The 17,875-nt window shown below is 51.0% G+C and overlaps 1 protein-coding gene across 2 annotated transcripts in view; it reads right to left on the reverse strand.

Moving 5' to 3' along the window:
• Positions 1–292: 292 nt before the first annotated feature.
• The window catches only part of LOC144741156 (scavenger receptor class B member 1-like), a 41,883-nt gene continuing 24,300 nt past the window's right edge, over positions 293–17,875 (reverse strand). For both annotated transcript variants that reach the window (XM_078623780.1, XM_078623781.1), the window contains exons 4-5: positions 2,229–2,429; positions 293–1,290 (exon numbers count right to left, since the gene is read on the reverse strand). In XM_078623780.1, coding sequence (XP_078479906.1) covers positions 358–1,290; positions 2,229–2,429 — 1,134 coding nt within the window. In that variant the 3' untranslated portion in view covers positions 293–357. The remainder of the gene's footprint in view (positions 1,291–2,228; positions 2,430–17,875) is intronic.

Raw genomic sequence — 17,875 nt, forward strand, 5'->3', positions numbered from 1 at the left:
GAGTCTGTGGGTCTCTGTGTGGTGAGTCTGTGGCTCTCTGTGTGAGTGAGTCTGTGGGTCTCTGTGTGAGTGAGTCTGTGGGTCTCTGTGTGAGTGAGTCTGTGGGTCTCTGTGTGAGTGAGTCTGTGGGTCTCTGTGTGGTGAGTCTGTGGCTCTCTGTGTGAGTGAGTCTGTGGCTCTCTGTGTGAGTGAGTCTGTGGGTCTCTGTGTGAGTGAGTCTGTGGGTCTCTGTGTGAGTGAGTGTGTGGGTCTCTGTGTGAGTGAGTCTGTGGGTCTCTGTGTGAGTGAGTCTGTGGGTCTCTGTGTGAGTGAGTCTGTGGGTCTCTGTGTGAGTGAGTCTGTGGGTCTCTGTGTGAGTCAGTCTGTGGGTCTCTGTGTGAGTGAGTCTGTGGGTCTCTGTGTGAGTGAGTCTGTGTGTCTCTGTGTGAGTGATTCTGTGGGTCTCTGTGTGAGTGAGTCTGTGGGTCTCTGTGTGAGTATGTGGGTCTCTGTGTGAGTGAGTCTGTGGGTCTCTGTGTGAGTGAGTCTGTGGCTCTCTGTGTGAGTGAGTCTGTGGGTCTCTGTGTGAGTCTGTGGCTCTCTGTGTGAGTGAGTCTGTGGGTCTCTGTGTGAGTGAGTCTGTGGCTCTCTGTGTGAGTGAGTCTGTGGGTCTCTGTGTGAGTCTGTGGGTCTCTGTGTGAGTGTGTGGGTCCCTGTGTGAGTGAGTCTGTGGGTCTCTGTGTGAGTCTGTGGGTCTCTGTGTGAGTCTGTGGGTCTCTGTGTGAGTCTGTGGGTCTCTGTGTGAGTCTGTGGGTCCCTGTGTGAGTGAGTCTGTGGCTCTCTGTGTGAGTGAGTCTGTGGGTCTCTGTGTGAGTCTGTGGCTCTCTGTGTGAGTGAGTCTGTGGGTCTCTGTGTGAGTCTGTGGGTCTCTGTGTGAGTGTGTGGGTCCCTGTGTGAGTGAGTCTGTGGGTCTCTGTGTGAGTGAGTCTGTGGGTCTCTGTGTGAGTGAGTCTGTGGCTCTCTGTGTGAGTGAGTCTGTGGCTCTCTGTGTGAGTGAGTCTGTGGCTCTCTGTGTGAGTGAGTCTGTGGCTCTCTGTGTGAGTGAGTCTGTGCGTCTCTACTACACCCCGAGTCTCTACTCAACCCTGAGTTCTCTGTACCCCGAGATTCCCCGTCCAGCCCAGCATTGGACAGAGCCTGTCGGCTAGGCCTCACCTCCTCCATGCCATTCCAGTTGACGAGGACGTGAGCCTGACTGATGTCCGAGACGCCCGTGTGGGCGGTGAAGAGGCCGTTGTTGGAGTTGTTGTACTGGCAGGACAGAGAACAATGAGATCACTCACTCAGTCAGTCTTTAAGTCACTCACTCACTCACCCACTCACTCACCCACTCACTCACTCACTCATTCAATCAATCACTCACCCACTCACTCACTCACTCACTCATTCAATCAATCACTCACCCACTCACTCACTCACCCACTCATTCAATCAATCACTCACCCACTCACTCACTCACTCATGCAATCAATCACTCACCCACTCACTCACTCACCCACTCATTCAATCAATCACTCACCCACTCACTCACTCACTCATGCAATCAATCACTCACCCACTCACTCACTCACCCACTCATTCAATCAATCACTCACTCACTCACTCACTCATGCAATCAATCACTCACCCACTCACTCACTCACTCACCCACTCATTCAATCAATCACTCACTCACTCACTCATGCAATCAATCACTCACCCACTCACTCACTCACCCACTCATTCAATCAATCACTCACCCACTCACTCACTCAGTCAGTCTTTTAGTCAATCACTCACCCACCCACTCACCCACTCACCCACCCACCCACTCACCCACCCACCCACCCACTTACCCAACCACCCACCCACCCACTCACTCACCCACCCACTCACCCACCCACTCACCCACCCACCCACCCACCCACTCACCCACCCACCCACTCACCCACCCACTCACCCACCCACCCACCCACTCACCCACCCACCCACCCACCCACTCACCCACCCACCCACTCACCCACCCACCCACCCACTCACCCACTCACCCACCCACCCACCCACTCAATCACCCACCCACTCACCCACTCACCCACTCACCCACCCACTCAATCACCCACTCACCCACCCACTCACCCACCCACCCACCCCACTCACCCACTCACCCACCCACCCACCCACTCACCCACCCACCCACCCCGCTCACTCACGTCCATGAAGAACCCGAACTTGTTCTTGGGCAGGATGGAGGGGAAGTTGTTGTGGACGAAATCGATGAAGGGGTCAGAGTATCCCCACAGCAAGTCGCGGACACGCAGTTGAATCAGCGGCTCAGCGCCCAGCAGATTGAACGCGGTGTCCATCATGAACTTGACGAACCCCGGGGCGTTTTCCACGGACACCGCTGCCCCCTTGCACAGGGAAGAGGCACGAGTGGGCAGAGGTTCGCAAACGGGTTTTGATTCGATCTTAATTTTGGAGCTTTCGTGACTGCAGGAATTATTCTTTGGGTTCTTTCGGTAAAGCGACGTGTAAAGATCAAGTAATAAATGTAATGATAGCATACCACGACGTTTCGATTGCAACACAAGCAATCGTCGTCATCAGGTGTAAATGAAATATCTTGGTGATATCTGTCTGCTTATATGTCTGTCTATAGTTTTCTGGTTAGATTTTATGTCGCTATTTCATTAAACCTGATGATGACGATTGCTTGTGTTGCAATCGAAACGTCGTACGGGTTTTGATTCCTTACCCGTACCGGTACCCCGGCCGCACCGGGGTCGCAAACGGGTACCCGTACCCGGCCGTACCCGTACCCTACCCGTACCCGGCCGGGTACGGGTAGGGTACGGGTATCGGGTACCCGATTGCGACCTCTGGGATGAAGCCACGTTGCAGGCGCGGGTGGGTTGATTCTAGGAACTTGAATTGTGAGAAGAGACAAGACGTTGGGAAATGAGTGACACACGGTGACTCACCAGAGACTCACGGCCTACCCGTACCCGTACCCGGCCGCACCGGGGTCGCAAACGGGTACCCGTACCCGGCCGTACCCGTACCCTACCCGTACCTGGCCGGGTACGGGTAGGGTACGGGTATCGGATACCCGATTGCGACCTCTGGGATGAAGCCACGTTGCAGGCGCGGGTGGGTTCATTCTAGGAACTTGAATTGTGAGAAGAGACAAGACGTTGGGAAATGAGTGACACACGGTGACTCACCAGAGACTCACGGCCTACCCGTACCCGTACCCGGCCGCACCAGGTTCGCAAACTCTCCCACTCACTCACCCACCCACCAATTCAGCTACTCACTCACCCACTCACCCACTCACCCACTCACGAACTCACTCACTCACCCGCTCACTCACTCACCCACTCACGAACTCACTCATTCACCCGCTCACTCACTCACCCACCCACGAACTCACTCACTCACTCACCCACTCACTCACCCGCTCACTCACTCACTCACTCACTCACCCACTCACGAACTCACTCACTCACCCACTCACCCACCCATGCACCCACTTACTCACCCACCAACCAGAGGTCGCAAACGGGTTTTGATTCCTTACCCGTACCCGGCCGCACCAGGGTCGCAAACGGCTACCCGTACCCGGCCGGGTACGGGTAGCCGGGTATCGGGTAGGGTACGGGTATCGGGTACCGACTGCGAGTGGGTCACCAGAGCAGCGTCGGGGAGGTGATGACGGAGTGCGGTGTGGTGTGTGGGGGTGATGTGATAGCGAGCGGGCGAGAGAATCACACAGAGAGAGACACACACACACACAGAGACACACACACACACACACAGATAGACTCACACACACACAGAGACACACACACACACACACAGAGACTCACTCACACACAGAGACTCACTCACACACACACAGAGACTCACACACACACACACAGAGACACACACACACACAGAGACTCACTCACACACACAGAGACTCACACACACACACACACACAGAGACACACACACACACACACAGATAGACTCACACACACACAGAGACACACACACACACACACAGAGACTCACACACACACAGAGACTCACTCACACACACACAGAGACTCACACACACACACACACACACAGAGACACACACACACACAGAGACTCACTCACACACACAGAGACTCACACACACACACACACAGAGACTCACACACACACAGAGACTCACTCACACACACAGAGACTCACACACACACTCACACACACACAGAGACACACACACACACAGAGACTCACTCACACACACAGAGACTCACACACACACTCACACACACAGAGACTCACTCACACACACAGAGACTCACTCACACACAGAGACTCTCACACACACACAGAGACTCACTCACACACACAGAGACTCACTCACACACAGAGACTCTCACACACACACACACAGATAGACTCACACACACACAGAGAGAGAGAGACTCACAGAGAGACTCACTCACACACACACAGAGACTCACACACACACACACAGATAGACTCACACACACACACACACACAGATAGACTCACACACACACACACACAGAGACTCACACACACACTCACACTCACACACACACAGAGAGAGAGAGACTCACACAGAGACTCACACACACACAGAGACTCACACACACACAGAGACTCACACACACACACACAGAGAGAGACTCACACACACACACAGAGACTCACACACACACACAGAGACTCACACACACAGAGACTCACTCACACACAGAGACTCACTCACACACACAGAGACTCACACACACACACAGAGACTCACACACACACACAGAGACTCACTCACACACACACAGAGACTCACACACACACACAGAGACTCACACACACAGAGAGACTCACTCACACACAGAGACTCACACACACACACAGAGACTCACACACACACACAGAGACTCACACACACACACACACAGAGACTCACACACACACACAGAGACTCACACACACAGAGAGACTCACTCACACACAGAGACTCACACACACACACAGAGACTCACACACACAGAGACTCACTCACACACAGAGAGACTCACTCACACACACAGAGACTCACACACACACACACAGAGACTCACTCACACACACAGAGACTCACTCACACACACAGAGACTCACACACACACACAGAGACTCACTCACACACACAGACAGACTCACTCACACACACAGAGACTCACTCACACACACAGACAGACTCACTCACACACACAGAGACTCACTCACACACACAGAGACTCACTCACACACACAGACAGACTCACTCACACACACAGAGACTCACTCACACACACAGAGACTCACTCACACACACAGAGACTCACTCACACACACAGAGACTCACACACACACAGAGACTCACACACACACAGAGACTCACACACACACACACAGAGACTCACTCACACACACAGACAGACTCACTCACACACACAGAGACTCACTCACACAGAGACTCACACACACACAGAGACTCACTCACACACACAGAGACTCACTCACACACACAGAGACTCACTCACACACACAGAGACTCACTCACACACAGACAGACTCACACACACACACAGAGACTCACTCACACACAGACAGACTCACACACACACACAGAGACTCACTCACACACAGAGACTCACTCACACACACAGAGACTCACTCACACACAGACAGACTCACACACACACACAGAGACTCACTCACACACAGACAGACTCACACACACAGAGAGACTCACACACACACACAGAGACTCACTCACACACAGACAGACTCACACACACACACAGAGACTCACTCACACACACAGAGACTCACTCACACACACAGAGACTCACTCACACACACAGAGACTCACTCACACACACAGAGAGACTCACACACACACAGAGACTCACTCACACACACACAGAGACTCACTCACACACACAGAGACTCACTCACACACACAGAGACTCACTCACACACACAGAGACTCACTCACACACACACAGAGACTCACACACACACAGAGACTCACTCACACACACAGAGAGACTCACACACACAGAGAGACTCACACACACACACAGACAGACTCACACACACAGAGAGAGACTCACACACACACAGAGAGAGACTCACTCACACACAGAGACTCACTCACACACACAGACAGACTCACTCACACACACAGACAGACTCACTCACACACACAGAGACTCACTCACACACACAGAGACTCACTCACACACACAGACAGACTCACTCACACACACAGACAGACTCACTCACACACACAGACAGACTCACTCACACACACAGAGACTCACTCACACACACAGAGACTCACTCACACACACAGAGACTCACTCACACACACAGAGAGACTCACACACACACACAGAGACTCACTCACACACACAGAGACTCACACACACACACAGAGACTCACACACACACACAGAGACTCACACTCACACACAGAGAGACTCACACACACACACAGAGACTCACTCACACACACAGAGACTCACACACACACACAGAGACTCACACACACACACACACACAGAGACTCACTCACACACACAGAGACTCACTCACACACACAGAGACTCACTCACACACAGAGACTCACTCACACACAGAGACTCACACACACACAGAGACTCACACACACACAGAGACTCACTCACACACAGAGAGACTCACACACACACACAGAGACTCACTCACACACAGAGACTCACACACACACAGAGACTCACACACACACAGAGACTCACACACACACAGAGACTCACTCACACACACAGAGACTCACACACACACAGAGACTCACACACACACAGAGAGACTCACACACACAAAGGCTCACTCACACACACAGAGACTCACTCACACACACACACACAGAGACTCACACACACACACACACACAGAGACTCACACACACACAGAGACTCACACACACACACACAGAGACTCACACACACACAGAGACTCACACACACACACACAGAGACTCACACACACACACAGAGAGACTCACACACACACAGATAGACTCACTTACACACACAGAGACACACACACACACAGAGAGAATCACACACACAGAGACACACACACACACACAGATAGACTCACACACACACAGAGAGAGAGAGACTCACAGAGAGACTCACTCACACACACAGAGACTCACACACACACACAGAGACTCACACACACACACAGAGACTCACACACACACACACACAGATAGACTCACACACACACAGAGATAGACTCACACACACACATAGAGACTCTCTCACACTCACACACAGATAGACTCACACACACACAGAGATAGACTCACACACACACAGAGATAGACTCACACACACACATAGAGACTCTCTCACACACACACACAGATAGACTCACACACACACAGAGATAGACTCACACACACACAGAGAGAGAGAGACTCACAGAGAGACTCACTCACACACACAGAGACTCACACACACAGAGACTCACTTACACACAGAGAGAGACTCACACACACACACAGAGACTCACACACACAAAGGCTCACTCACACACACAGAGACTCACACACACACACAGACAGACTCACACACACACAGAGACTCACACACACACACACAGATAGACTCACACACACACAGAGAGACTCACTTACACACAGAGAGAGACTCACACACACACAGAGAGAGAGAGACTCACACACAGGCAGACTCACTCACACACAGAGACTCACACACACACACAGAGACTCACACACACAGAGAGACCCATACACACACAGAGACTCACACACACACACAAAGGCTCACTCACACACACAGAGACTCACACACACACAGAGACTCACACACACACAGAGACTCACTTACACACAGAGACTCACTCACACACACAGAGACTCACACACACACACAGAGACTCACACACACACAGACAGACAGACTCACTCACATAGAGACTCTCTCACACTCACACAGAGAGAGAGAGACTCACACACACAGAGAGAGACTCACACACACACAGAGAGACTCACACACACACACAGAGACTCACACACACACAGAGAGACTCACACACACACAGAGACACACTCACACACAGTGAGACTCACACACACACAGAGAGACTCACACACACACAGAGAGACTCACACACACACAGAGAGACTCACACACACACAGAGAGACTCACACACACACAGAGAGACTCACACACACACAGAGAGACTCACACACACACAGAGAGACTCACACACACACAGAGAGGCTCACACACACACAGAGAGACTCACACACACACAGAGAGACTCACACACACACAGAGAGACTCACACACACACAGAGAGACTCACACACACACAGAGAGACTCACACACACACAGAGAGACTCACACACACACAGAGAGACTCACACACACACAGAGAGACTCACACACACACAGAGAGACTCACACACACACAGAGAGACTCACACACACACAGAGAGACTCACACACACACAGAGAGGCTCACACACACACAGAGAGACTCACACACACACAGAGAGACTCACACACACACAGAGAGAGACTCACACACACACAGAGACTCACTCACACACACACACACACACAGAGACTCACACACACAGAGAGAGACTCACACACACACAGAGACTCACTCACACACACACACACACACAGAGACTCACACACACAGAGAGAGACTCACACACACAGAGACTCACACACACAGAGACACACTCACACACACAGAGACTCACACACACACAGAGACTCACACACACACACACAGAGAGACTCACACACACACAGAGACTCACACACAGAGAGACTCACACACACAGAGACTCACACACACACACACAGAGAGACTCACACACACACAGAGAGACCCATACACACACAGAGACTCACACACACACACACAGAGAGACTCACACACACACAGAGACTCACACACAGAGAGACTCACACACACAGAGACTCACACACACACAGAGACTCACACACACACACACAGAGAGACTCACACACACACAGAGAGACCCATACACACACAGAGACTCACACACACACACACAGAGAGACTCACACACACACAGAGACTCACACACACACAGAGACTCACACACACAGAGAGACTCACACACACACAGAGACTCACACACACACAGAGACTCACACACACACAGAGACTCACACACACACAGAGACTCACACACACACAGAGACACACACACACAGAGAGAGACTCACACACACACAGAGACTCACACACACACAGAGACTCACACACACACAGAGACTCACACACACACAGAGACTCACACACACACAGAGACTCACACACACACAGAGACTCACACACACACAGAGACTCACACACACAGAGACACACACACACACACACAGAGACTCACACACACACACAGAGACTCACACACACACAGAGACTCACACACACACACACAGAGACTCACACACACACACAGACAGACTCACACACACACACAGACAGACTCACACACACAAAGGCTCACTCACACACACAGAGACTCACACACACACACAGAGACTCACTCACACACAGAGAGACCCATACACACACAGAGACTCACTCACACACACACACAGAGAGACTCACACACAGAGAGACTCACACACACACACACACAGAGACTCACACACACACACACAGAGAGAGAGAGACTCACACACACACAGAGAGAGACTCACACACACACACAGAGACCCATACACACACAGAGACTCACACACACACACACAGAGACTCAAACACACACACAGAGACTCACACACACACACAGAGACTCACACACACACACAGAGACTCACACACACAGAGAGAGACTCACACACACACAGAGAGAGACTCAAACACACACACAGAGACTCACACACACACACACAGAGACTCACACACACACACACAGAGACCCATACACACACAGAGACTCACACACACACACACAGATAGACTCACACACACAGAGAGAGACTCACACACACACAGAGACTCACACACACACAGAGACTCACACACACACAGAGACTCACACACACACAGAGACTCACACACACACAGAGACTCACACACACACACAGAGACTCACTCACACACAGAGACTCACTCACACACAGAGACTCACACACACACAGAGACTCACACACACACAGAGACTCACTCACACACAGAGACTCACTCACACACAGAGACTCACTCACACACAGAGACTCACTCACACACAGAGACTCACACACACACAGAGAGACTCACACACACAGAGAGACTCACACACAGAGAGACTCACACACACACACAGAGACAGACTCACACACAGAGACTCACACACAGAGACTCACACACACACACAGAGACAGACTCACACACAGAGACAGACTCACACACACACACAGAGACTCACACACACACAGAGAGACTCACTCACATAGAGACTCACACACACACAGAGACTCACACACACACACAGAGACTCACACACACACAGAGACTCACTCACACACAGAGACTCACTCACACACAGAGACTCACACACACACAGAGACTCACACACACACACAGAGACTCACTCACACAGAGAGACTCACTCACACACAGAGACTCACTCACACACAGAGACTCACACACACACACACACAGAGACTCACACACACACAGAGACTCACTCACACACAGAGACTCACTCACACACACAGAGACTCACTCACACACACAGACTCACACACACACAGAGAGACTCACACACACACACAGAGACTCACTCACACAGAGACTCACTCACACACACAGAGACTCACTCACACAGAGACTCACTCACACAGAGACTCACTCACACACACAGAGAGACTCACACACACAGAGACTCACTCACACAGAGACTCACTCACACACACAGAGAGACTCACACACACAGAGACTCACTCACACAGAGACTCACTCACACAGAGACTCACACACACACAGACTCACTCACACACAGAGACTCACACACACACACAGAGACTCACTCACACACACAGAGAGACTCACACACACACAGAGACTCACACACACAGAGACTCACTCACACAGAGACTCACTCACACACAGAGACTCACACACACACACAGAGACTCACTCACACAGAGACTCACTCACACAGAGACTCACTCACACACACAGACTCACTCACACACAGAGACTCACACACACACACAGAGAGACTCACACACACAGAGACTCACTCACACAGAGACTCACTCACACAGAGACTCACACACACACAGACTCACTCACACACAGAGACTCACACACACACACAGAGACTCACTCACACACACACAGAGACTCACACACACACAGAGACTCACTCACACACACAGAGACTCACACACACACACAGAGACTCACTCACACACACAGAGACTCACACACACACACAGAGACTCACTCACACACACACAGAGACTCACTCACACACAGAGACTCACTCACACACACAGAGACTCACTCACACAGAGACTCACTCACACAGAGACTCACTCACACACACAGACTCACTCACACACAGAGACTCACACACACACACAGAGAGACTCACACACACAGAGACTCACTCACACAGAGACTCACTCACACAGAGACTCACACACACACAGATAGACTCACTCACACACAGAGACTCACTCACACACACAGAGACTCACACACACACACACAGACTCACTCACACACAGAGACTCACACACACACACAGAGACTCACTCACACACACAGAGACTCACTCACACAGAGACTCACACACACAGAGACTCACTCACACAGAGACTCACTCACACAGAGACTCACACACACACAGACTCACTCACACACAGAGACTCACACACACACACAGAGACTCACTCACTCACACAGAGACTCACTCACACAGAGACTCACACACACAGAGACTCACTCACACAGAGACTCACTCACTCACACAGAGACTCACACACACACACAGAGACTCACTCACACACACAGAGACTCACTCACACAGAGACTCACACACACAGAGACTCACACACACAGAGACTCACTCACACAGAGACTCACACACACACAGACTCACTCACACACAGAGACTCACACACACACACAGAGACTCACTCACTCACACAGAGACTCACTCACACAGAGACTCACACACACAGAGACTCACACACACAGAGACTCACTCACACAGAGACTCACACACACAGAGACTCACTCACACAGAGACTCACACACACAGAGACTCACACACACAGAGACTCACACACACAGAGACTCACACACACAGAGACTCACTCACACAGAGACTCACACACACAGAGACTCACTCACACAGAGACTCACACACACAGAGACTCACACACACAGAGACTCACTCACTCACACAGAGACTCACTCACACACACAGAGACTCACTCACTCACACAGAGACTCACTTACACACACAGAGAGACTCACACACACACAGAGACTCACTCACACACAGAGACTCACACACACAGAGACTCACACACACACACAGAGACTCACACACACACACAGAGACTCACACACACACAGAGAGACTCACTCACACACAGAGACTCACACACACACAGAGAGACTCACACACACACACAGAGAGACTCACACACACACACAGAGACTCACACACACAGAGAGAGACTCACACACACACACAGAGACTCACTCACACACAGAGACTCACACACACACACAGAGAGACTCACACACACACACAGAGACTCACACACACAGAGAGAGACTCACACACACAGAGAGAGACTCACACACACACACACAGAGACTCACTCACACACAGAGACTCACACACACACACAGAGAGACTCACACACACACACAGAGACTCACACACACAGAGACTCACTCACACACACACAGAGACTCACTCACACACACAGAGACTCACACACACAGAGAGACTCACACACACAGAGACTCACACACACACAGAGACTCACTCACACACACAGAGACTCACACACACACACAGAGAGACTCACTCACACACAGAGACTCACACACACACACAGAGACTCACACACACACACAGAGAGACTCACTCACACACAGAGACTCACACACACACACAGAGACTCACACACACACACAGAGAGACTCACACACACACAGAGACTCACTCACACACACAGAGACTCACTCACACACACAGAGAGACTCACACACACACACAGAGACTCACACACACACACAGAGACTCACTCACACAGAGACTCACTCACACACACAGAGACTCACTCACACACACAGACTCACACACACACACAGAGACTCACTCACACACACAGAGACTCACTCACACACACAGAGAGACTCACACACACACACAGAGACTCACACACACACACAGAGACTCACTCACACAGAGACTCACTCACACACACAGAGAGACTCACACACACACACAGAGACTCACTCACACACACAGAGACTCACACACACAGACAGACTCACTCACACACACAGAGACTCACACACACACACAGAGACTCACACTCACACACAGAGAGACTCACACACACACACAGAGACTCACTCACACACACAGAGACTCACACACACACACAGAGACTCACACACACACACACACACACAGAGACTCACTCACACACACAGAGACTCACTCACACACACAGAGACTCACTCACACACAGAGACTCACTCACACACAGAGACTCACACACACACAGAGACTCACACACACACAGAGACTCACTCACACACAGAGAGACTCACACACACACACAGAGACTCACTCACACACAGAGACTCACACACACACAGAGACTCACACACACACAGAGACTCACACACACACAGAGACTCACTCACACACACAGAGACTCACACACACACAGAGACTCACACACACACAGAGACTCACTCACACACACAGAGACTCACACACACAGAGAGACTCACACACACAAAGGCTCACTCACACACACAGAGACTCACTCACACACACACACACAGAGACTCACACACACACACACACACAGAGACTCACACACACACAGAGACTCACACACACACACACAGAGACTCACACACACACAGAGACTCACACACACACACACAGAGACTCACACACACACAGAGAGACTCACACACACACAGAGAGACTCACACACACACAGAGAGACTCACACACACACAGAGAGACTCACACACACACAGAGAGACTCACACACACACAGAGAGACTCACACACACACAGAGAGACTCACACACACACAGAGAGACTCACACACACACAGAGAGACTCACTCACACACAGAGAGACTCACACACACACAGAGACTCACACACACACAGAGAGACTCACACACACACACACACAGAGACTCACACACACACAGAGACTCACACACACACAGAGACTCACTCACACACACACACACAGAGACTCACACACACACAGAGACTCACACACACACACACACAGATAGACTCACACACACACACAGAGACTCACTCACACACACAGAGACTCACTCACACACACAGAGAGACTCACACACACACAGAGAGACTCACACACACACAGAGAGACTCACTCACACACAGAGAGACTCACTCACACACAGAGAGACTCACACACACACAGAGACTCACACACACACAGAGACACGCACACACACACAGAGAGACTCACACACACACACAGAGACTCACACACACACAGAGACTCACACACACACACAGAGACTCACACACACAGAGACTCACACACACACAGAGACTCACACACACAGAGAGACTCACACACACAGAGACACACACACACACAGAGAGAGACTCACACACACACACACAGAGACTCACACACACACAGAGAGACAGAGACTCACACACACACACAGAGACTCACACACACAGAGAGACCCATACACACACAGAGACTCACACACACAGAGAGACTCACACACACACAGAGACTCACACACACACACAGAGACTCACACACACAGAGACTCACACACACACAGAGACTCACACACACAGAGAGACTCACACACACAGAGACACACACACACACAGAGAGAGACTCACACACACACACACAGAGACTCACACACACACAGAGAGACAGAGACTCACACACACACACAGAGACTCACACACACAGAGAGACCCATACACACACAGAGACTCACACACACAGAGAGACTCACACACACACAGAGACTCACACACACACACACACAGAGAGACTCACACACACACACAGAGACTCACACACACAGAGAGACCCATACACACACAGAGACTCACCACACACATAGAGACTCACACACACACAGAGAGACTCACACACACACAGAGACTCACACACACACACAGAGACTCACACACACAGAGACTCACACACACACAGAGACTCACACACACAGAGAGACTCACACACACAGAGACACACACACACACAGAGAGAGACTCACACACACACACACAGAGACTCACACACACACAGAGAGACAGAGACTCACACACACACACAGAGACTCACACACACAGAGAGACCCATACACACACAGAGACTCACACACACAGAGAGACTCACACACACACAGAGACTCACACACACACACACACACAGAGAGACTCACACACACACACAGAGACTCACACACACAGAGAGACCCATACACACACAGAGACTCACCACACACATAGAGACTCACACACACACAGAGAGACTCACACACACACAGAGAGACTCACACACACACAGAGAGACTCACACACACACAGAGACTCACTCACACACACAGAGAGACTCACACACACACAGAGAGACTCACACACACACAGAGAGACTCACACACACACAGAGAGACTCACACACACACAGAGAGACTCACACACACAGAGAGACTCACACACACACAGAGAGACTCACTCACACACAGAGAGACTCACACACACACAGAGAGACTCACACACACACAGAGAGACTCACTCACACACACAGAGACTCACTCACACACACACAGAGAGACTCACACACACACAGAGAGACTCACACACACACACAGAGACTCACTCACACACAGAGAGACTCACACACACACAGAGAGACTCACACACACACAGAGAGACTCACACACACACAGAGAGACTCACTCACACACAGAGAGACTCACACACACACAGAGACTCACTCACACACAGAGAGACTCACACACACACAGAGAGACTCACACACACACACACAGAGAGACTCACACACACACACAGAGAGACTCACACACACACACAGAGAGACTCACACACACACAGAGAGACTCACACACACACAGAGAGACTCACACACACACAGAGAGACTCACACACACACAGAGACTCACACACACACAGAGAGACTCACACACACACAGAGAGAGAGACTCACACACACACACAGAGACTCACACACACAGAGAGACTCACACACACACAGAGAGAGAGACTCACACACACACAGAGACTCACACACACACAGAGAGACTCACACACACACAGAGAGACTCACACACACAGAGAGACTCACACACACACAGAGAGAGAGACTCACACACACACAGAGAGACTCACACACACAGAGAGACTCACACACACAGAGAGAGAGACTCACACACACAGAGAGACTCACACACACACAGAGAGAGAGACTCACACACAGAGAGAGAGACTCACACACACACACAGAGACTCACACACACACAGAGACTCACTCACACAGAGAGACTCACACACACACAGAGAGAGAGACACACACACAGAGACTCACACACACACAGAGAGACTCACTCACACACACAGAGACTCACTCACACACAGAGAGACTCACACACACACACAGAGACTCACACACACACAGAGACTCACTCACACACAGAGAGACTCACACACACACAGAGAGACTCACTCACACACAGAGAGACTCACTCACACACACAGAGACTCACTCACACACAGAGAGAGACTCACACACACACAGAGAGACTCACACACACACACAGAGACTCACTCACACACACACAGAGACTCACACACACACAGAGAGACTCACACACACACACAGAGACTCACACACACAGAGAGAGAGACTCACACACACACAGAGACTCACACACACACAGAGAGACTCACTCACACACAGAGAGACTCACTCACACACACAGAGACTCACTCACACACACAGAGACTCACACACACACAGAGACTCACACACACAGAGAGACCCATACACACACAGAGACTCACACACACACAGAGACTCACTCACACACTCACACACACAGAGACTCACACACACACAGAGACTCACTCACACACTCACACACACAGAGACTCACACACACACACAGAGACTCACACACACAGAGAGACCCATACACACACAGAGACTCACACACACACAGAGACTCACACACACACACACAGAGACTCAAACACACAGAGACTCACTCACACACACACACACAGAGAGACTAGCACACAGAGACTCACTCACACACACACAGAGACTCACACACACACACAGAGAGACTAGCACACAGAGAGAGACTCACACACACACACACACAGAGAGACTAGCACACAGAGACTCACACACACACACAGAGACTCACACACACAGAGAGACCCATACACACACAGAGACTCACACACACACACACAGAGACTCACACACACAGAGACTC

The sequence above is a fragment of the Lampetra planeri genome, unplaced genomic scaffold, assembly GCF_965212315.1.
Source record: "Lampetra planeri unplaced genomic scaffold, kcLamPlan1.2.h2 scaffold_445, whole genome shotgun sequence".
NCBI lineage: Eukaryota > Metazoa > Chordata > Hyperoartia > Petromyzontiformes > Petromyzontidae > Lampetra > Lampetra planeri.